This window comes from Muntiacus reevesi, chromosome 4, assembly GCF_963930625.1.
Source record: "Muntiacus reevesi chromosome 4, mMunRee1.1, whole genome shotgun sequence".
Taxonomy (NCBI): Eukaryota; Metazoa; Chordata; class Mammalia; order Artiodactyla; family Cervidae; genus Muntiacus; species Muntiacus reevesi.
This window is the reverse complement of record NC_089252.1, coordinates 163,815,950-163,839,232: the sequence shown is the minus strand read 5'-3', so window position 1 is coordinate 163,839,232 and position 23,283 is coordinate 163,815,950. Positions and strand designations below refer to the sequence as shown.

The window sequence follows — 23,283 nt, the reverse complement described above, 5'->3', positions numbered from 1 at the left end:
CAAAAGTTCATATGGGTCTTAATATAGCAGCCAGAACTCAAATTATACATGAATCCTGTTATCACAGAGAGAGATTTAAGGTAAAGGAAATTAAAAGTAGAGAGTAAATTTTTTTTCTGTTGTATATCTTTTTTTATTGACGTATATTTGATTTACAAAGTTGTGCTAATTTGGGAGTAAATTATTTTAGGTTTTACTCTGGAAGTAAAGCCAAGGCAATCATCAGTATTTAGAATTTGTAATTACTGAATTACTTTCCATTTTTCTTGAGTGTGGGGATTGTATAATCCACAAGTGAACATATATAGGTTATGTTTTATTGGTTTAATGCCTTTTAAAATCTGTGGGTGCTTTTTGTATTACTTTCAACATATAAGTAAATAAATATGTTTATTCAAAATATTTATTTAGACTGTACGTTTATAATACATATACCACAAGTTAATGAAATATGTCCTATAATTTTATGTATTAATATCTGTGATATAAGTAAATAAATATGTTTATTCAAAATATTTATTTAGACTGTACATTTATAATACATATACCACAAGTTAATGAAATATGTCCTATAATTTTATGTATTAATATCTGTGAAAACTCATTTAAACCTGTGCCGAAATGATTTTTGAAAACCACTGGCCTGACAATTTCATTTTTGTATGTTAAAAGTCTCCAAAACTAAATTGTGTCATGCAACTAGAATTACCAAGAGAAAGTCACTTTATTGGAGAGCAGAAATTCAATGTTATAATAGTGATCTTTGTAAAATTTTGATTTAGAAAAGTACCCATTTTGGAAATCTTGGGCAAAACTGATAAAATTTAAAAGGGTCAGGAAATGAGCAGTTGCTATTTAGTGTCTAACTGCATTGCCGACATTCACACAGCGTTTTGTCAGTCTGAACTATGGATTGCATGTCTCAGGAGGGTAGCAGGCCTTATCTGTCTAATTATTCTTTAGTACACTAAAGTATGAATTTTTTTATAAAAATTGCTTAGGTATCAAAGTATGTTATATAATTTTTTTAAATACTAAGGACTTTAAGTACTCAAAATCAGCAATGAAAACAACTACCAAAAATGTAAGAACTACAGAAAAAAGATAACCATCTTCTTTCTTATACGTATTAATTAGTCAAGACTAGATAGCCAGTGAGACAAACCTAACTCAGCTGTGAGTGAAGACAGATATGAGTGAAAAATGGATTGACGTTGTAATTCAGAGTTTATGTGTGTATGTAACTCAGAGCTCCACCGAATCCTCAGATTCAGATTGTCATCAAGGCTTGGTGGGCTTCCCTTGGTGGCTCAGCAGTAAAGAATCCACCTGTGATGCAGGAAATAGAGTGAGAGACCTGGGTTTGGTTCCTGGGTCAGAGAAATTCCCCAGAGAAGGAAATGGCAACCCACTTGAGTATTCTTGCCTGGAAAATTCCATGGACAGAGTGGTGGGCTACAGTCTGTGGAGTCGCAGAGTCGGACAGGACTGAGCATGCACATGCTGCGTACACATACCTTAAAACCTGTTAACAGTTATTTCAGTGTCTGCCATGTAGTCAAGAATATATTTTTAAGATGACTTGAAATTCCATAATTGAGTCTATTTAAACATATTTTAAAATTCAGGTAGTGCATGAGAATTAAGTTCCTTCCATTCATTTTTTTTTTTAAGTATTTAAGTTTATTAGTCAAAGATTGGGGGCTTCCCTAGTAGCTCAGACGGTAAATCATCTACTTGCAATGCAAGAGATCCCAGGTTCAGTCCCTGGGTCAGGAAGATTCTCTGGAGAAGGAAATGGCAACCCACTCCAGTATGCTTGCCTTGAGAATTCTATGGACAGAGGAGTCTAGCGGGCTATAATCCATGGGGTCACAGAGTCGGACAAGACTAAGCGACTAACAGAGTCAAAGATTATTCCTAGTTTAATTGGCATTAATAGATTGCTAAATGGTTATAGTGATTTTCCTTCTTGAAGAAGTATGCTACAAAAGGCATATGAATTCAGCATAAAAAATTAGGTGTTGGAGTGACATGTTAAAAGGACATTAGTGACCCTGAAGTTAAACCATTATCCTCAATGACCACAGGGTTCCAGTCAACTGATCTCACCTGGATAGCCGTGTTGTATACAATGTTAGGATGTTTGGAAAAGTGAGGAAACTTGGGAAGGAGAGAATCAAAGAAAATAAAATGTAAAAGTCAACATAAAAATACCATAAGCCCTGGTTCATTCACAAGTAATATTAAATCAAGGTTACCTGGCTTTCCAAAAAGTTGGCAGATTTTTTGCAATTTTAAATTAATCTTATCTGATAATAGTAATAGCAGTTCCTTTGATTTGTTGGTAAAGGTTATGATTTTGTACTTAGAATGTAACACATTCACTCTTCATGTAACTCTTTTCAATACTATTTTAGGGGTCTTCAAGTTCTACTTACTCCTGTTCTTGCAAACATCCTTGAGGCAGATCAGGAAAAGTGTTGGGGTTTTGACCAGTTTTTTGCAGAAACTAGTGATATACTTCACCGGATGATAGTTCATGTTTTTTCACTACAACAAATGACAGCTCATAAAATTTATATTCATGGATATAATACGTAAGTACCTCTTTATATTTTTTCCTATATCATGATATTGTGTTATATAATAGTTACATATCTTCACAAATCAGGAGAAGAAACAGAAAAGATAATTCATCTTCATCAGATGTACCCATTTCTGGGTAGAAAGTGTTAGAAAATGTTTGAGTGCTTAGTAAATTACTTTTCACTTATCTTGGAAGTAAAAGGATTAATTTTCTAAAATTTACAGGTAAATTAACTTGTTCTTAAACTACAAATTTTACAAGACTATTTTCCTTTATGTGCCTTCTCTCAAATTACATAACCACATAACTACAATTAGCATTTTTAATAAATGAGCCATGTTTTATTAAGAGTATTGTCCTGTCACTTAAAAATATTAAAGCATAAGTCTTAAAGATAGTTCATGTAATTATTTGCATATGTGGCCTAAAGCCCTTGAGTGCTGTTCCTTTTATCTTAAAAAAATAGATTATACCTACGTGATAAAAATCTACCCATGTGATAAAACTACATACAACTAAATCACACACACCCTTAACATGTGGAACTAGGGAAATCTAAATAAGATAGGTGGATTATATCAGTATCAAGGTCCTGATTGTAATAGTGTACTATACTTACGCAAGATGTTACCACTGGGGGGAAACTGAGTAAAGACTATTTAGTGTCTATACAAATTATTTCAACTGCACATGAACCTACAGTGATCTCAAAATAAAATTTTTTTTTTTTTTAATGAAAGGGGAAAGCATTACACCCATTCTACATGCCTTAGTTTCTATTTTAACAAGACTCGGGTAGCCATTTTGATGCCTCATGAAATTAAAAAAGAAACTTTCACTGGTTATTTATTAACAAATAAAATCAATTCGATGGAATAATACTTTTGACACTTTGTCTAATATCTCTATCCAATAAGGCGCTTCCCTGGTGGTTCATATGGTAAAGAATCTGCCTGCAATGCCGGAGATCCGGGTTTGATCCCTGGGTCGGGAAGATCCCCTGGAGAAGGCAGTGGCTACCCACTCCAGTATTCTTGCCTGGAGAATTTCATAGACAGAGAAGGCTGGCGGTCTGTAGTCTATGGGGTTGCAAAGAGTCAGACACAACTAAGTGACTAACACCAACTAACATTACAATATTATAAACATTGCAAATAATATAAATAGAGTGAATAAAATAATATAACATTAGGTTCAGTTCAGTTCAGTCGCTCAGTCGTATCTGACTGTTTGCAACCCCATGGACCACAGCACCCCAAGCCTCCCTGTCCATCACCAGCTCCTAGAGTTTACCCAAACTCATGTCCATTGAGTCGGTGATGCCATCCAACCACCTCATCCTTTACCGTCCCCTTCTCCTCCTGCCTTCAATCTTTTCCAGCATCAGGGTCTTTTCAAATGAGTCAGTTCTGTGCATCAGGTGGCCAAAGTATTGGAGTTTCAGCTTCAACATCAGTCCTCCCAATGAACACCCAGGACTGATCTCCTTTAGGATGGACTAGTTGGATCTTCTTGCAGTCCAAGGGACTCTTGAGTCTTCTCCAACACCACACTTCAAAAGCATCAATTCTTTGGCGCTCAGCTTTCTTTAGAGTCGAAAACTCACATCCATACATGACTACTGGAAAAACCATAGCCTTGACTAGGCGGACCTTTGTTGGCAAAGTAATGTCTCTGCTTTTTAATATGCTGTCTAAAATACATTAATCATCATCTGTATTTTGGTGCTTAATAGCCTGAATAGAAATGTAACTTAGTTAGGTGTTGGCCACTATTTCATTGTAAAAGTATAGTGTACATAGAAAGCCCACCTGAGCCCAAGCCAGAAATCACAGCAGAGACTTTTGGCAGAGAAAAATCACAACATTGCTGCTGGAATGTTGGTTTGTTTCTTTTTTTCATGGATTTGTTTAGGGAGAATCTGCCTTTTCCCCCAAAACATCATTTTGAAAATACCTGATTTTATTAGCTTATTTAACACATATTATATACTCATGTTGTAAGTGATATTCTCAGTTCTTTATATATTTAAGTCATTTAGTCCTCACGACAGTTCTGTGAGGTGAGGACTGTTATTCCCATTCTGTAGATAAAGAAACAGCACAGAGAAGTTAAGTAGTTTAAGGTCTGAGTAAGTGGAAAGCAAACAAACTGAAATCTGAACCCAGCTACTCTGACTCCAGTCAGTGACCTTAAACTGTCTTCTGCACTGGCTCCCATTTATTGAAATATTAAGACTCCTGTGAATTGCACATATCCAGTATAGGTGTCCAGACATAAAAATGTCTTGGAATTGGCTGCCATATCAGCAGACTATGTGGAATTTTCAGTTTAGTAGACTCTATAGTGTCCACATCAACAAAGCAGCGTTTCTGTGGACTGGACATGATCTAAAGTTTTACTGAGAAGTGGATGTCGTGGCACTGGTTTAAAAAAAAAAGATTTTACCTCTCATTTTATCCCAATTTTGTTGTCCTTTTCGATTTTTCTCACACAGTGCTACTGTATTTCATGAACTGGTGTATAAACAAACCAAAATTATTTCTTCAAATCAAGAGCTTGTATATGAAGGACGACGTTTAGTTCTCGAACCTGGAAGACTAGCCCAGCATTTCCCTAAGACTTCTGAGGAAAACCCCATCTTTGTGGTCAGCCGGGACCCTCTGAGTACCGTAGGATTGACATATGAAAAAAGTAAGCTGGGGTTTTTCTTTTATTTTTTTTTAAGTTGGGATTTTTCTTGTTGTTCTTATTTTTTATTGTTGTTAAAAAACAACAATAAACTGGGAATTCCCTGGTGGTCTAGTGGTCACAACTCCACACTCACCGCTGAGGGCCTGGACTCTGTCTCTGGTTGGGGAAATAAGATCCCACAAGACACACAGCGCAGCCAAAGGGGGAAAAAGCTATAAAAATGATTGTCATCTTCATAAACTTGATTAGTGATGACATTAATGTGGAACTTTTATAAATGTTAAAATTTGTAAGTTAGTTGAGAGGAGTAGTAAAATTTAAAATCCTCATCAGTAACAAGATTTGACATTAGATATTTTGTTTATAAAATGGTAAAATACTTTGTCATACATGTTTTACTGTAGCTCTCTGCTTTTAGTATTTTACTAATCCTCAGAAAAACCTTTTGTATCATAAATTGCAACAAATGTCTATTGTCTCCAGGGTGAATAGGACCCTTTGCCAAGCTTTGGAATCTAAGAATAATTAGATCTGTATTTTGGAATCTTTTAAATTATTAATTCTGATGGTAACAAAAAATTACCTGGATGTTTACATATCTATTTAGGCCTTTGGGATTTGATTTAGATTTAAAGAAAAGCATTGAACTTGTTATGTTGGAATATAGTTAAGAAAAAGAGGTGAAACTTCTTAGAAATAGTCCAGGTAGTAATTTGTTAAGGAATGAGCTTTTTTTTTTAACCAGGGAAGGAACATTAAAGAGTTTTATCATTAATGTTTAATTTAAAGGTAATTTAAAGGTTAATGTTTAATTTGGAGGTTGATATATAAAAGATAAAATAATGCATTTTTTATTTATGATTTTAACTATTTTATTTCATATTTCAGTTTCCCTCCCTAAAGTACATCCACGTTATGATTTGGATGGGGATGCCAGCATGGCTAAGGTTAGTATTTAGTTAAATTACTATTTAAACATCTGAATTAAAATTATCAATAGTGGGAGCAATAAAAAGTGTATCTTTATATACACCTGTATAGCTTAGGAAATTATTCATTTAGATTGTTATCCATTACAAATTGTTTCATGTTCTCTCTTTATATCTTTTCTTGAACTCACAAGAAAATGTTCTCCATTGAGACAATGCATGTTTACCATTATTATATTAAGGATGAAATGTTTATTGCAGTTATATCTGTCCTTAGCTTTTAGGAACTAGTAGCTTATCCTGTTTTCAATGATAAAAATAGGCATGTTTGAAAATTTTTATGTGAAAGTTTTTCTTACCCTATACCACAGTTTAGCACCAAATATTAACACTTTGTATTTCTTCATTAGGCGATGACAGGAGTTGTGTGTTATGCCTGTAGAATTGCCAGTACCTTGCTGCTTTATCAGGAATTAATGCGAAAGGGGATACGATGGTTGATGTAAGTAATGGATTGAAATTTGAAAATTGATCTTCACATAGGCCTCACTAAATAACTGATGATCTCTTCATGGGTACTTTACCTCTTCGACTAGGTAGGGTCACCTGGGTGACTTTTACTGTAGTATATTTGTTTCACATTTAGTTTACAAAATATTTAGCAGCTTTTTTTTTTCTTTAATTTTATTCTACAAAATATAAGACAGGACAAATAGTATCTGAATTTAAAAAAATTTTTTTAATTAAATTTTAAAACAAATCAGGAGACAATGGGACTTCCCCAGTGGTCCAGTAATTAGGTTTCATGCTTTCACTGCCATGGTCCCATAACCCAAAGAAATGTTTTGTGGATGAGTATATATGTCCTCACAGAAGTGGAGAATGAATGGTCTCTTTTAAAAATCATGCCTCTAGTTCTAGACAACGTCATTTGAAGCTTTTGGATTTTATAGACACATAATAATGGACTCATGCTTTAATGCTTGTGACAATTTATGTATACCCACCTCACACCTGTCCTTCCCTTCTCGCAAAAACATACATGAAGCGTTTCATCATTCTTGTTCTGCTGCTTTTTCTAAGAAGAAAAAAGTATAAGGCTCTTTTTTTTTCTGTCACCTTTATCTTAAACCTGTCATTTATGCTTTTAATATTTTTTATGTGTTCACATAAAGTGAGTGAAGTCGCTCAGTCATGTCTGACTTTTTGCAACCCCATGGACTGTAGCCTACCATGCTGCTCCGTCCATGGGATTTTCCAGGCAAGAGTACTGGAGTGGGTTGCCATTTCCTTCTCCAGGGGGTCTTCCTGACCCAGGTGTCAAACCTGGGTCTCCCGCATTGTAGGCAGATGCTTTACCATCTGTGCCACAGATAGCCAATTTGTAAACCTGTGCTTTTCTCTTTCCATTAAGAAGCCTGTTTGTTTTTACTAAATGGTTTCTGGAAAAATCTGAATGTTGACTTCATTCAGTATCATAGCATTGCTACTAGCAGCTCTTGTTTTCTCTTGCTTTTTTCTGTCCAAGTCACAGCTCTATGAAGCTTTTCTTTACTTATTAGTTTTTAGTTCAGTAAGTCATAAGAAAATAGTTTTTCATGTAGACCACTGTTGGCAAATTTTTTCAAATGGTAAATATTTTAGACTTTGTGGACCACAAGTTCTCTTTGTTTTCATTTTGTTTATACAAACTTTAAAAATGTAGATACTCCTTTTGGCAGAAACAAGCATCAGGCCTTAGTTTGCTGACTTGATACAGATCAAAAGCTCTTCAGTTATATTATATACTATCTCATTATATGTTTCCTTAGAGATCATATTAACTGATTTAAAGTATAAATCAGTAGTCTACTGTGAACAGTAAAAATTAATTCTGGTGGTATAAAATGTAATGCTGTTCAGCTTATTTGTGTGGCTGAAGGTTAATTTTTGTCCTTAATGTAATTTTAACCTTAGATTTCCAAACTATTGACCTGGTAATGGTTTGTGCTCTGAATAAGTATTACAGAGATGCTTTCAGTAATAAAAAGATAACTGACTTTCATAATATATCAAGACTGTTAAGAAGTTTGTTTGAACAGACGGTAGTACAGCAGTGTAATTAGTGAAAGACAACCGCAAATAAATAATTCCCTGGATAAACTAATGAGAATATTATTATTTTTTAGAGAATTAGTTAAAGATGACTATAATGAAGCTGTTCACAAAAAGACAGAAGTTGTGATCACATTGGATTTCTGCATCAGAAACATTGAAAAAACTGTGAAAGTGTGAGTAGATTGCTGTCTTACTGGTAATGGTTAAAATGTTAAATATTATTCCATTTCTGTTTAATTTGTTTAGTTATTGTTAACATGATATAGCATGCCATGCAAGTCTTTCTGTTAGATTAAGTCATTTCCTCACAAGGGCAGAAATACAGTTGTCTCAGTAAGAAATGAATGCCATCTCTTTGGTAGCATTTTCTCTTTCCCTTTGAAAAGGAAAAGGAATCTGAAATAGAAACATTTCAATTTTTTACCTTGCTAAACAGACAGTTCTGCATAGGAAATATAAAACCTGTAATCAAAGGAAGTAGGAAGCTATTCTAAAACTGTATTTCAAAAGTATTTTTAGAATTTTGGGATTACTTCCAGTTTATTCTTCAGTTCAGTCGCTCAGTCGTGTTCATCTCTTTGCAACTCCATAATTGCAGCAGGCCAGGCCTCCTTGTCCATCACCAACTCCCGGAGCTTGCTGAAACTCATGTTCCTCGAAGCGGTGATGCCATCCAACCTTCTCATCCTCTGTTGTCCCCTTCTTCTCTTGCCTTCTGTCTTTCCCATTATCAGGGTCTTTACCAATGAGTCAGTTCTTTGCATCAGGTGGCCAAAGTATTGGAGCTTCAGCTTCAGCATCAGTCCCTCCAATGAATATTTCCTTTAGGACTGATTTCCTTTAGGATTGATTGGTTGGATCTCCTTGCAGTCCAAGGAACTCTCAAGAGTCTTGTCCAACACCACAGTTCAAAAGCATATTCTTCAGCGCTATATTAATAAGTTTATTCTTACTTACATTAGTATTTAATTGACTCTTACTTATTATTATTTAGTTTACTCTTTAGTTTACTCTTACCTACTGTTACTTAGTTTACTCTTACTTACTATTGTTTAGTTTCCTCTTACTTATCCCTGAGAATGCCTTTTGAAACACAGCGATATTTTAAACTGCCCTGTTCCTAGGCTATACTACTTGTACTGCATAGGAAATATAATAACTGAACCTGTATATACTGTTGACCTCCATTAAATCAGAAATCTAGTATTTTGACAATTATCCTGGCATAAGACTGAAGTAAAGTTGTCTTTTATAGTTTATCACTTAATCTGCACATTTATAAATACAAATATATAAAATTTCATTTTTACAGAGACATCAAGTTTTCTTGGAATTGTTGATTATAGGCTTTGCATTCAATATTCTGTTCTTAAATGGTTATGATAATAGGTCAAATATAATTTATGAAACATCTTTTAAAATCTATGGTCATTTAATTTTTCTGTACTTGTTTTTGTACAGATATGAAAAGTTGATGAAGATCAACCTAGAAGCAGCAGAGTTAGGTGAAATTTCAGACATACACACCAAGCTGTTGAGAGTAAGTGTTTACAAAATTATGACAATTGTAGGTTCATAGTCTGTTCCTTTGGTGACAAGATTAGAAATGAACTTTCCTGGAGAGATGATGTACCTAAAGATCCCAGGAGAAATAGTAGCCTTTTCCCACTGTAGAAAACTATTTATAATTGTTTAAATACCCTTTACTGCCATGAAGTTCTTCATGATATTTCCAAATGCCTTCTTTGCTTTAAGCCCATTTCTCTCTCTCTCTTCTCTTCTCTCCCTCTCTGTCTTTAGAATTCACAGTGCTCTTGTGTTGCTTTTGTGGAAGTTATAGCAAGTTCATGTAATTTGACATGCAAAATGTATAAACTTGTTTAGAAATAGATGCAAGTTAGGAAAATACCCAGTCTTTTCTAAAATAAAAAGTAAGGAAAGATTTGAGTTTCTCAAGGCAATGATTTGTTTCTGTAACTAAAAAAGAAATTAGGACAAAATCTCTGCTGAAAAATGCAATAGTATTTCAGGTAATCTCTGAATCTCTTATTAAAATGTGTGGTAGAAGAGCATGAAATTATGTACTGAGAACTGACTCCTAATCCTAGACATGTCCCTGTTTACCCAGCAATTCCTGCCTGGCTACTTAAGCAAGGCCTTCAATTCTTTGCATTCTCGCTTTTTTCTTCTTTAAAATGGGTAGTTTCTTACTCTGCTTACCTCACAGGTTATTGTACCAATTAAATGAGATAAATAAAAATGCTATATATACTCCTGCAAGCTTTTAGTATTTTAATTATTCTTTCATGAAATGGATGTTAAAAGTTTTAGAACTTGCTATTATACTCCTTTTCTCTTTCCAAGCTTAGGCTGATTTTTAGTTATTTCTTTTCCTCAGTATTAGATCTGAAACAGTGGTTTTCAAAATCTGAGCCATGAACAACTAGTAGTTGTAAAGTTTAATGTGTTGCAACCAGCAATGTTTTAAAAATGAAATAGAAAGTCAGAATGCATCACATATAAGGATATTTCTAGTCCATGAAACTTTCTGTTCAGTTTTACTGTTTATACTTTGATACTGGGTTAAAACAAAGTGAAATTCTTTCTATAGGTCATGATCAAAAAAGTTTGAAAAATAGAATAGACATGAAAAGTCAGAGAAACAGGAAGTAGTTTTCCCCAGTATTTGTCCATATTAAAATACAGGCAGTCATATTGTTGTAAATGTTTTCTATTTTTTTTCTGCTTTTGTTTTAGAACTTGACTTACCAGCTCATAGACCTCATGACACTTTCAAGTGCCAGTGTCATTTCAGCACTTTGAATTGAAATTGTATGTTTTCTTTCATGGAGTCCAAAATGTTTCTCATTTTTATGACATTTTTGTGAGGATTTAGATTTCCTAGGAGAATCAAAGCATGGATGGTTAAATAGCTTATATTCACGGAGTCTTACAAAGTCAGAGCTTTAACTTCAGGCCATTTATTTTTCACCAGATTTCAGTGTTTTTCCTCATACATGTTGAGTTGTTGTGGCTCCTTTCCTAATGGAGACCTCAAAATTTTTTCCCACCATAAAAGTAAGATATATAAGTTAGAAAAGGTTATGTATATATACACCAGTCAAAAATGATGATTAGAAGTTCGGTTCAGTGTCCTGCAGCAGTGATTCTCAGAGAAATTCTTAGAGCAGCAGCGTCACCTCACATGAGAGCTTCTTAGAAAATGCACATTTGGGGCCCCGCCTGTTGAGTCAGGAGCTGATGGTAGGGCCCAGCAATCAGTGTTGCAGGCTCTCCAAATGATTCCGATGCTGCTAAAATTTTGTCAATCAGTGGTTGTCTTTTTATATACATAATTAAATGATTTTTTCCCTGTGAACACACAATTTTTTTTTTGTATGACATTATAGTAAAAGCATTTTCCAGTTTTGTTTTGTTGGTAATACTACTTTTTATTGTTTTTGACTGTACTTCAGCATGTGGGATCTTAGTTCCCCAACCAGGGATCAGACCCACATCAACTGCATTGGAAGTGCAGTCTTAACTGCTGGACGGCCCAAGAGTCCCACTACTTTTTAAATAGACATTTAATAATATTGCAGCCAATTGATTTATTAGTTTTATTTATTACCCCCCTAATGTTGGTCCTTCAGGTTGCTTGCTATTTCACACACTTTTGTGCTATAAAAAAATAACTTTGTCCGTAAACAATTTTCCATATTTTAGAACTATAAGGTAACACATTCTTAACATTAGTGTTAAGAAAGATATAAAACATGAAAAGCAAGATATGTATTTGACTATGTAAGAATTTAAAATCTTTTGTTTTCCTTTGGTCTGTTCCACATGGCTTGTGGGATCTTAGTTCCCTGACCAGGGATTGAACCCTGGCCATTGGCAGTGAAAGCGTGGAGTGCCATGGAATTCTCAAGATCCATATATGTTAAAAGAAAAAAAAAAGTTAAAAAACAAATAGATTGAGAAAATAAGATAAAGGGTTTTTTGTTGTTGTTGTTTTTTAATAAACACAGCTCATACAAATGCATAAAGTGAAGTTACTCAGTCGTGTCTGACTTTTTGTGAACCTGTGGACTATAGCCACCAGGTTCCTCCATCCATGGAATTTTCCAGGCAAGAATACTGGAGTGGGTTGCCATTTCCTTCTCTAGGGGATCTTCCCAACCTGGGGATTGAACCTGGGTCTCCTGCATTGCAGGCAGACGCTTTCCCGACTGAGCCGCCAGGGAATTTTCCCTGACAAATGCGTAAGGAAAACACTGAATCTGCAGTAAGTGCACATAGAACATTGAGAAGTGATTTAAAAACGAGTAGATGCAAGTGAAATTCCTGGGGAAAAAGTTCAACCCCAATAGTAATAGAAAATTGCCTATTAGGGTAACAGTAAGATACCATTTTGTCTTTCAAATTAACAAGGCTTTAAAAATTATCCCTGCTCTCCAACCTCCCCTCAGTCTTTTCCTGCCTCTTTTCACTCCGTGTCTATTTATTTTTCTGTCCATTTAAACAAATGAGCACACACATAACTCTGGGCCGGGCCTGTTCCAGGCAGCAGAATAGCCACGGTGACTAAGATCCCTGCCCTCCTTGAGTTACGGATGTTTGTGAAATATTCAGTTCTGACTTCCTATCCTAAACTGGCTTAAGGCTTTATCTCCTTTTCCTTGCTATGCGTGATGTTATGGGCTGGATTGTGCCCTCTAAAATGATATACTGGAATTCTCTGGCAGTTCAGTGGTTAGGACTCCATGCTTTCACTGCCGAGAGTTACAGGTTCAGTCCCTGGCGCAGTAACTAAGATCCCAGAAAGCACACAGCACAGTAAGCAGGCAGGCAAATAAGTAAATATCAAAACTGTATTAAAGAAAAAAACGTATAATACCAATGCTAACAGAGTGGAGTGGAAAGGGCACGTTTGTTCGTTGCTAGTAGCTGCCTAAACCATCGCTTAAAACTTTATTTGAAAAACAATAATATGTATCAGGACATGTAAAATATTCAAATATATTTATCCTTTAAGTCTAACCATCTTTTCTTTTTAAGTTATACAAATGCTCAGATCTTTGGTAGATAAGTGATAAATTTATTAGGCTTAAAATGAACAGGGTCTTAGATGAGGTTTCTTTGCATTTTTTGGTTTTATGAGGACTTCCTTTTTTTAATCTCTAAACAAAGAGAGCACGATTTTGCATACCTGCATTTATACTTGGGGTTATGCTAGTTGTTCCCCTGTTTGATTTTCATGAGATAGAGTACTAACACATACTTTGTAACTAAAGAAACAGAAGCTTAATTGAATGATTACAAGTATTTTGTGTGTTTTTTAAAAAAGAATATTTGATGTAAGCAGTGTTTATAAAATGTATTCATACTCATGTTTTATTATCACATTGTCATATGATAATTGTCATTATCATATTGAATACAACCTAAGAAATTGTCCTTGAATTTAAAGGTAAAGATAATTATTCTGACCTTGAAATAATCTACAAAAGAAATACTATTCAGACATTCAGCTCCATTGGCACTGTAATTTTCATTTCTGATATTTGGTAACCTGAATCTAAACACTTTGGTTTTATTTAGCTTTCCAGTTCTCAGGGAACAATAGAAACCAGTCTCCAGGATATTGAAAGCAAATTGTCTCCAGGTGGATTACTTGCCGATACATGGACCCATCAAGAAGGCACTCATCCCAAGGATAGACAGTAGGTTATAAGTGCATTGGTAGTTTCTGCTCTTATTATTAAATATCCTTTTTCACATTGACTCTGTTAATTTATTTGGATTTTTCTTCCTAAAACAGTGTAGAAAAGCTACAGGTCCTGTTAAATTGCATCACAGAGATTTACTATCAATTCAAAAAAGACAAGGCAGAACGTAGTAAGTAAAATTTCCCATTTGTTAATCTAATGAGTCAGTCCTGCTAGTTGTAATTCAGTTGAATTATTTGCTATATTTAGTAAAGATGTTTACGTAAATGATTTATTTCAGAGACTTGATTTCTGTCAGGAAAGAGGTTGAATGTATTAAAAATTCAACCTTTTGAGTATTTCAAGTCAGGGATCATGGTCTCTCAAACCTCTGGGGGCCATGCACGTAAAGCAAAGGAGCGAGATTCGCAGTGGGGACGCGGGGAGCCAGAGAGGAGCCCCTCCGGCCCTGCCCCCCGGGGGGAGCCAGTGCTCAGGTCACCTAGTGTCTTTCCAGTCTTCCTGGATCTCACGAGAAGCTAGAAACAGACTTTACTAGAAATACCCTGATTTTTAAATGCTGACAGTTTTTTTTTCAACAATTCTTTTTTAATGTTAGGACTATATAGACCAAGTAAAAGAATTTGTGGGTTATATCTACCTGTGGGTCACAAATTTGTAACATCTGCTTTAAGCTCTTAGGCTTTTTGAAGTAATAATCTCAGAAAACAATTGCATGTGATTTTATGATTCTACTTTTATAAAAGTAATATAAATTTTTATTTTTAGGACTAGCTTATAATGAAGAACAAATCCACAAATTTGATAAGTAAGTGTTCAGATTATGGTTTTTAATTACTTATTTTTAGTTGATGACTGCTTTACAATATTGGTTTGATTTCTGCCATACATCAGCCTGAATTAGCCATAGGTGCACATCTGTCTCCTCCCTCTTAAGCCTCCTTCCCACCTCCCATCTCCCACCTTTTCCCACCCCTCTAGGTTGTGACAGGGCCCCAGTTTGAGTTCCCTGAGTCATGGCAAATTTCCACTGGCCAGCCGTTTGATGTATTAGTTTATGTGCTTGCATGCTACTCACTCCATTCATCTCACCCTCTCCTTCCTCTCAGATTATGTTTAATAATTATTTTTGGTTATATTGTTAATGAGATTCTTCTTAAAGTTGTGATTAATCACATAAAAAGTACATCTTAATATTGGCCTCATATAGAACTGTGACTCGTGCACATATTTGAGGCCTACTCACCTGGCTCCCTGGTTCAGAGGTTGCAGAGAGGAGGATACGGGGGACAGTCTTCTGCCCCCTGTCCTCTGACTACAGAAGGACAGACAGTAGAGAACATAGGCGAGGGCACACCTAACCACCTCTTTGACCTTCACCTCATTCAGTAAATAGATTTTGACCATTCTCCACTATGAACCTTCTTTTTCTTCTCTTGCTGCTCTAATGTCTGTCTTAGCAACCTTAGGCGCTTTCTACTGTAAATATCCTAAACCCACAACAGTCGTTACAGGAAATAAATTTCATATATTTTAAGAGTCTTTAATATTGGAAATAGAGACAGTGACATTGCTTTAAGTCTGATCATTTCTAAATTACAGGCAAAAGCTGTATTATCATGCAACAAAAGCTATGACCCACTTTACGGATGAATGTGTTAAAAAGTATGAGACTTTTTTGGATAAGTCAGAAGAATGGATGAGGTAAGTAAACTTTTGGGGGGTGATTAGTGGTTGGCTGCACAATATACAATCTAATCTATATTACATATTTTAAGTAAGGGTAATATTTCCTTAGACTGCTTATTAATTGATTCTTTTTGGTTTTCAGAAAGATGCTTCACCTTAGGAAACAGTTATTATCCCTAACTAATCAGTGTTTTGATATTGAAGAAGAAGTATCAAAGTATCAAGACTATACTAATGAGGTATAGCTTCAAAATTATCTAGAAAAAAAGTCTTTTTCCTATTAGGAAAAATTAAAATTCTTCTCAGTTTATATCTGATAATGATTGAAAAGAGAGAAATAGGATATAATACGCCTGTATTCAGTTCCACTTGCTCATTTGTGATATGTATTTTTTTAATGTACACAGTGTAACATTTACCATTGAAATCCTTTTTAAAGATATTTATTTGCTTATTTAGTCTTCGCTGGTGGCTCAGACAGTAAAGAGTCTGCCTGTGACGCAGCAGACCCGGGTTCTACCCCTCAGTCAGGAAGACCCCCTGGAGAAGGGCATGGCATCCCCTCCAGTATTCTTGCCTGGAGGAGCCCATGCACAGAGGACCCTGGCGGTCTGCAGTCCATGGGCGGCAGGGAGGTGCGCGTGACGGAGCGGCCGACACGCACGCGTACTCACGCGCCTGTGTCTGGCCACAGTGTCGCACAGGCATCGTCTGTTGCGGTGAACAGACTCTAGTTCTGGCACTCGGGCTTTCTCGTGGTGCAGTCTCTCGAGCGAGTGGGCTGAGTGGTTACGGCCGCTCCACAGCAGGTGGGATTATGAGTTCCCAACCAGAAGTCAGGCCCCCTGCACCGCACAGTGGATTGTTAACCAGCGGACCACCAGGGAAGTCTGTGTGACACGTTCTTTGAGCCAGGTTTCAAGAACTTAGATGTTTTTAATTATAAAACATCTAGTAGATCATTTTTTATCATCTAAAAAGTTTTTTTAAGAATAGTTTTGGTTGAAGTGTTGTATTATTGATAGTTTTGAAATTAAGCATAAGGCTATAATGGGCTTATTAAAACCTGTAACATTTGTTCCAAGATCTGTAGTAAGTATTCTGTTCTGTGATTGATGTGGGCTTTTTTGTTTGTTTCTGATGTTTTAGTTACAAGAAACTTTGCCACAGAAAATGTTTGCAGCCTCCAGTGGAATCAAACATACCATGACCCCAATTTATCCGTGTTCTAACACATTAGTAGAAATGACTCTTGGGTAAGAAATTTATTATTTGGTAGCTGTAATGTTTCTATTTGTTTTTATTTTGTTTTACTTGCTCTTTTATTTTAAATGCTTTATATTTGTTAGGAATACATTTGCTAATGTTATTTAGTGGCTTAGATCAATCTAGAGAACTAAACATACTGTAAATATAATCATAGAACATTTGCTTACTTTCTTTAAGCAGAGATACTTTTATCTTTATTTTGAATATAGTATGAAGAAATTAAAGGAAGAAATGGAAGGGGTAGTTAAAGAACTTGCTGAAAATAATCATATTTTAGAAAGGTGAGTAATTAAAAAAATCATTCTTCCTGGTGATTACGCAATTGAGTGCGTACATATATATCTATACTTGTATCTGTCTGTCTTCCTGTATCAATAGGTTAAGCAGTGAGAAAGGAGTATTAAGTCAGAACCCTTAGGTTTTGTGAATTTCATGATGCCTGTTAATGTTTGGGGTTGTTTGGATAAAGAAAAGTCAATTGTGATTGATTTCATTTTATAGAAGCACTGGTTAATATTAGGTTGGTGCAAATGTAATTGCAGTTTTGGATCTTGAATGTTAAATCATTATAACTAGGCTCAACCACATCTTTATTAGTCAAAATAAGCACTGTTAAAATCAACAAATATTTGCCAATGAGAGATAAGTGTGTTTATTCCTATAGCATAAAAATCCATGCTTCAGGATTTGACGAACTCTTGGAAAGAATTTTCTGCTTCCTACTGGAAGCATTTTCCCTGCAAAAAGTTGTCTAGATGCTTGAAGAAGTGGTAGTCGGTTGGCAAGAGGTCAGGTGAATATGGCGGATGAGGCAAAACGTCATAGCCCAGTTTGTTCAGCTTTTAAATGTTGGTTGTGTGCCATGCTGTTGGGTGTTGTCGTGGAGAATTGGGCCCTTTCTGCTAACCAGTGCTGGCTGCAGCTGTTGCAGCTTTCTGTGCATCTCATCGATTTGCTGAACATACTTCTCTCAGAGGTAATGGCTTCGCCAGGACTCCGAAGTCTGTAGTGGATCAGTTGGGCAGCAGACCATCAGACAGTGACCATGACTTTTTTTGAGTGTAAGTTTGGCTTTGGGAAGTGCTTTGGAGCTGCTTCTTGGTCCAGACACAGACCTGGTCGTCATCACTGGTTGTTTATATAAAATCCATTTTTCTGTCACACATCACAACCAATCGAGAAATAGTTTGTTGTTGTTGCGTAGATTAAGAGAAGATGACACTTCAAAACGACAGTTTTTTTTATTTGTGGTCAGCTCATGTGTCACCTGCCTGCCAGTGCAGGAGACTTAAGAGATGTGTTCAATCCCCCTGAGTTAGGAAGATCCCCTAGAAGAGGGCATGGCAACCCACCCCAGTATTCTTGCTTGGAGAATCCCATGGACAGAGGAACCTGGTGGGCTCCGGTCCATGGAGTCTCAAAGAGTCAGACACAGCTGAAGTGACTGACCACGCACGCACATGAGTACCGGCTTACCGAGCTTTTTCGCCTTGCCGGTTTGCTCGAGATGGTGGATGACCATCGAATGCTTGACGTTGACTTCTTTGCCAACTTCTTGTGTATTTGTAAGAGGATCAGCTTTGATGATTCTCTCGATTGGTCATTGTCAATGTCCAATGGCCAACCACCACACTTCTCATTTTCAAGGCTCTCATCTCCTTTCAAAACTTCTTGAACCACCACTGCACTGTATGTTCGTTAGCAGTTCTTGGGCCAGATGTTTTGTTTATGTTGCAAGCTGTCTGCTCTGCTTTATGACCCATTTTGAACTCAAATAAGAGAATCGCTCAAATTTGCTTTTTGTCTAACATTTCCATAGTCTAAAATAAATATAAAATAAACAGCAAGTAATAAGTAATTAGCAAAAACACATAAAGTGAGAAATGCACATTAATATGATGTCTGACAACATAACCACATTTATCTAAGAATGTATTCCAGTATCAAATGGCAAATTTCAACAGTGTAAAACCACAATTTTGCAGCAACCTAATAGAATTCTTTGAATCAGTCTGCAAAAACAAAAATGCTTTGCATATCATTTTTCCAAACATTTTCTCATTAGAATCGTCATTTTCAATTCTGAAATCAGAGCTGCTTAGGAGATGACAGCTCTCTGAGAGTGTAAGTCACAGAACCCTCTGCACACCTCCTTGCACCTGAGCATCATCTGTTCATTGAGTTCTTTAGGAGCTGAGTGTCTGCTTATCTCCAGAATCCTAATAGATCAAGGAGAAAAAGTTGGAAAACATACAGAGCCAATAAAGCCACTTTATTGGCTGTTTTCCTGAGATTCCTTGTCTGTGTTTCTCAGAGAAGTGAAGTCATATTTGGCTCATGAAGGAAAAGCCTTCTTTTTCCAGCCCTTAGGTGTTTCTCCAGAGGTCCTCTCACCACCAGGATGTTAATGCAAGGACATCATGGGTGTTTTGTACACTTGAAGGGCACTTGCATGCTGTATGGCCTCTCTAAGCGTGCATTCCAGCCTTGCATTCCAGGGTCTAGCAGATAGTCTTTGTCAGTGTTCCACAGATGTGACGTTCATACCTGAGAAGATGAACTGGAGCTGGAACCCAGCCTCCTATCTTACATCATCTTCCCCCTACTAGCCCTGTTCTCTCAAATAAAAGACCACACAGCTTCCTAAGGCTTGAAAAGATTAAATGTCAGGAAATCACATGATATTCGAGCTACATGCAGAAAGTTATCAGACACTTCTGTAGTATCATCAGCCTTCTTAATGAATTTAATGAATTGGTAAATCAACTTTTAGCCATATGTAATTGTAAAAATTGAAACAAAATTCTTCATCTATTTTCTCATACTTCTCCACCCCCATAGAAGTAATCAGTATTAATAGTTTGTTGTGCATGTCTATTTTATAAGAATGGAATCATTCTGTTCACACTAGTTTAGTCTTTTTTCACTTAAGGCTATATAACAAGAACACTTTTTCACATCCATACCTATAGCTTTAGTTTTCTCATTTTCAGCAGTTGCCTGGTATTCTAGCGTATTCATCTACCATACCTATTTAGTGCATCCCTATTTATTGGGTATTTAAATTGTTTCTAATTTTTCACAGTTACAAACCATACTTCAGTGAACACACATGTTCACATACCTCTTCATGTGCTTGTGTAAGAATTTTTGAAGGGTTGATTTCTTGACGTTTCTAGATACGGAATTGTTGGGTCTAAGGTTATGCACATTTAAATTTTGAATCAGCTTTGTTAGTTCTCTAAAAGACTTGCTTGTTGTCCCATTGTCAACACTGAATGTTACCACTTTTTCAAATGCCAATTTGTTTAGTAGAAGCTGGTATCTTATTTTAGTTTGCATTTCTTCAGTTAATAGTAATGTCAGACGTCTTTTCACATGTTCCTTCTTTTATTTTTTTCCTGTGAATTATGTTAGGTTTTAAAGTCTTTTCCTATTGGTTTATAGCATCTACATAGTAATTATCTCTTTATAACTTCATAAATTTATTCAAACTAGTTTCTTCACAACTTGAGCTAAATTCTTAATTTATCCTGAAAGGCTAAAGATTAGCAAGTAGAAAAGATTATTAAAATTTTTTAACAAAATTTTATTGATATATTGAATCACTTCTGTTTTGTGAAAGAAAATCCCCACTTCCCAAAGCATGTCCACTAAGTCATGTTTTATTTGCTGGCTTGACAATTCACGGGTAACCAGACATGGCAGAATCATGACTTAAGTGTCTGAGTGACCACTTAAGGATTTGTGCCAGAACAGGTAATAGAAACCAAGTCTTGTGCACTGTCTCCACATAGATATCTGTCACTTCAGATTTTTTTGTATCTAAAATCAATGATCATCCTTCCCAACTCAGTTTCCCCTGTAATTTCCTCATCTTCTTCCCCTTTTTTCTCCTTCCATGAACATAAATTATTTTAGACACTAACTCTTTTTTTACCTCCTCTCATCATATTTGGTAGTCTTCCTTGAAAATGTTCCCCTGTTGCCCTCATCAACCTCATCTAGGTCTCCTCTCCCCCGCCCTCGTGAGCCATTGGCTAGTCTCCCACCTATATGCTTAACCAGCCCTTCTCATCTGTCATGGGTTTTACAGCCAAACTAATCTTCCCAAACACTGATCTAATCTGATCATACCACTCCTTTGACTCAAAAATTTCTAAATTCCTGCTACCTAAAAAGTCAAGTATAAATTTGTACTGAATTCAAAGAATATAATAGTCTGATGCCAGCCTAATCATCCAATTTTATTCCTCCAAATAACATTCTGTTCTAGCAAGATTCCATTTCTCACTGTCCCTGACTCCCAGCTCCACATCTGTGTTTATAAATCCCATCCCGAAGAAATTACCCAACTCTTCCTAATGCTTTCTAGATTATGTCACTCCTCGTTTTCTCTTAAGAAGTCTTCCCAAGCCATTGAGTTGTATTTCTTCAAATATTTATAATAATACCACTGTGTTTCAAATTAGAGCAAGTTTATTTTGCTCTATTTTCAAAATAGAGCAAATTATGGTTGGTTAACTCTTTAAAAAGAATAGTTTGTTCATCTAAGAAGTGTTTTATATTCTTTAAAATATTAGAGGTCAAATAAATGAATCTTGTGAGATTGCCTTTTTTTCTTTTGTGTTTTAGGTTTGGCTCATTAACCATGGACGGTGGCCTTCGCAATGTTGACTGTCTTTAGCTTTATAAGAAGTTCGAGGCAAGTTTCGGTTTGCACAAGAAAGTAATGTCGAGGCATTAAATGAATGCCTGTATAGGTGGTCTCTTGTTTCTATATTTCACTGTTTGATGTGGTCATGTAAATATGTATAATATTGTAAATACATAAAAATATATAAATTTTTGGCTGCTGTTAAGATGTAATTTTACCTTTTAACATTCATAATTATATGAGGACTTTGACCTCAGTTAGCACTTAGAAGAAAGCCATGACCTGTATTCTGAGATACTGATGGTCGACTTTTCTGAGTAAGGCCAATTAAGTCATGTATCTCCGACTGCCTGCTGAAAACATTTTCAGGTGGAACCAAAATTGGCATCCTTACAAATCAGTACAGGCTGATTGTTGACACGTTTGTAAGTGACAGAATGGTGAGATAGCTTTTGTGAGTGGAGAGCAGAACCGAACCACTGTTGTACTAGGATCCCAGTTTTTTTGAGAAGGATAAAGTGGCATTATCCCAGTTATCCTCCTATCTTTAATTTCAGGTAAATTACTGAGCAAAATTTTTAAAGTGATGAATTATTAAAAACTGTTCATTTTTTATTTTGGCCATAAATGTATAATTGTGATAAAAATTTTAGGATCATTTCAACTGTTTTAGGCTGTACATTTCTTCTTTACTTTAATTCTGCTTACTATTTCATGAAGAAATATCAATAAATTTCTTGATTTTAATGTAACAGTTTGTATTTTTTCTGTGTACAACAGTTTGAGAAACAAAAGTTATCTTTTGAAAAATAATGTGGGTGGTAATGGTCAATTAACCTCAGAAATTGGATGAGGGGCAATTCAGTGTCTTTTCTAAACCATTGATTCCAAATTTAGTAGAAGTTCTTTCATAAACATACACTGTACAAATTCAAGAGAGCCTTCTCTTTGAAAAATGTACCCAAGGTTCTAGACAAAAGAATTGTGCTCAGTACGAAATTATTTTATCCCTGAAGATTAGGTTTTGGTTTTGGTTTCTGATTTCTTAGATGATTGAAGTATGACCGTGTACAACCTGTATATCATGAAGAGACCATGTTCTAAAGAGTAAATAAATTTTGGCCCCCATGGACATTGGAAAACTGAAAACGGATTAGGATGTTATTTGAAATCTCAAACTGATACTTTATTGTGGTGGGGAATTTTAAGTGTCATGTACACATTGTAGAAATAAATACATGGGTAAATGACGTTACTTTACTTTGACATTACTTTGATTGTGACAGTGATCATCATCAAAAACTGTTTAGTCAGAGAATGTGTGGGGCAAGGGGGTGTTTAATCTCTTATAATTTTAATTTTCCATTTGACCATCTCACATGAATGTCTTTAATTGTGTAGTTTAAAAGTTTATTTCACTGAATACTAGGTAAAAATTTTACCTAAGTTATATGGTCAGTTAATATATTTGCGAATTTCATTTTTATTCAAGCCCTCTAGAAAAGAACACCAGTAAACACACCCTTGTTGTGGGGACTGTGTTTGTGTAACTTGTGTAGGTTGTCCTGGTGAGATCGGCGCTGAGCCACGCTAGAGGGGGTGAGACTTACTGCTCTGCTCCTCGTT

The 23,283-nt window shown here is 35.7% G+C and overlaps 1 protein-coding gene across 1 annotated transcript in view; it reads left to right on the top strand.

The window, feature by feature from the left end:
* Positions 1–22,409, top strand: part of TBK1 (TANK binding kinase 1) — a 43,072-nt gene extending 20,663 nt beyond the window's left edge. Inside the window, exons 8-21 of the mRNA XM_065934711.1 lie at positions 2,421–2,600; positions 5,088–5,284; positions 6,173–6,231; positions 6,624–6,715; positions 8,382–8,483; positions 9,772–9,850; positions 13,915–14,036; positions 14,135–14,211; positions 14,811–14,850; positions 15,645–15,746; positions 15,874–15,970; positions 16,881–16,987; positions 17,210–17,281; positions 21,636–22,409. Coding sequence (XP_065790783.1) covers positions 2,421–2,600; positions 5,088–5,284; positions 6,173–6,231; positions 6,624–6,715; positions 8,382–8,483; positions 9,772–9,850; positions 13,915–14,036; positions 14,135–14,211; positions 14,811–14,850; positions 15,645–15,746; positions 15,874–15,970; positions 16,881–16,987; positions 17,210–17,281; positions 21,636–21,687 — 1,378 coding nt within the window. The 3' untranslated portion in view covers positions 21,688–22,409. The remainder of the gene's footprint in view (positions 1–2,420; positions 2,601–5,087; positions 5,285–6,172; positions 6,232–6,623; positions 6,716–8,381; positions 8,484–9,771; positions 9,851–13,914; positions 14,037–14,134; positions 14,212–14,810; positions 14,851–15,644; positions 15,747–15,873; positions 15,971–16,880; positions 16,988–17,209; positions 17,282–21,635) is intronic.
* Positions 22,410–23,283: the final 874 nt, after the last annotated feature.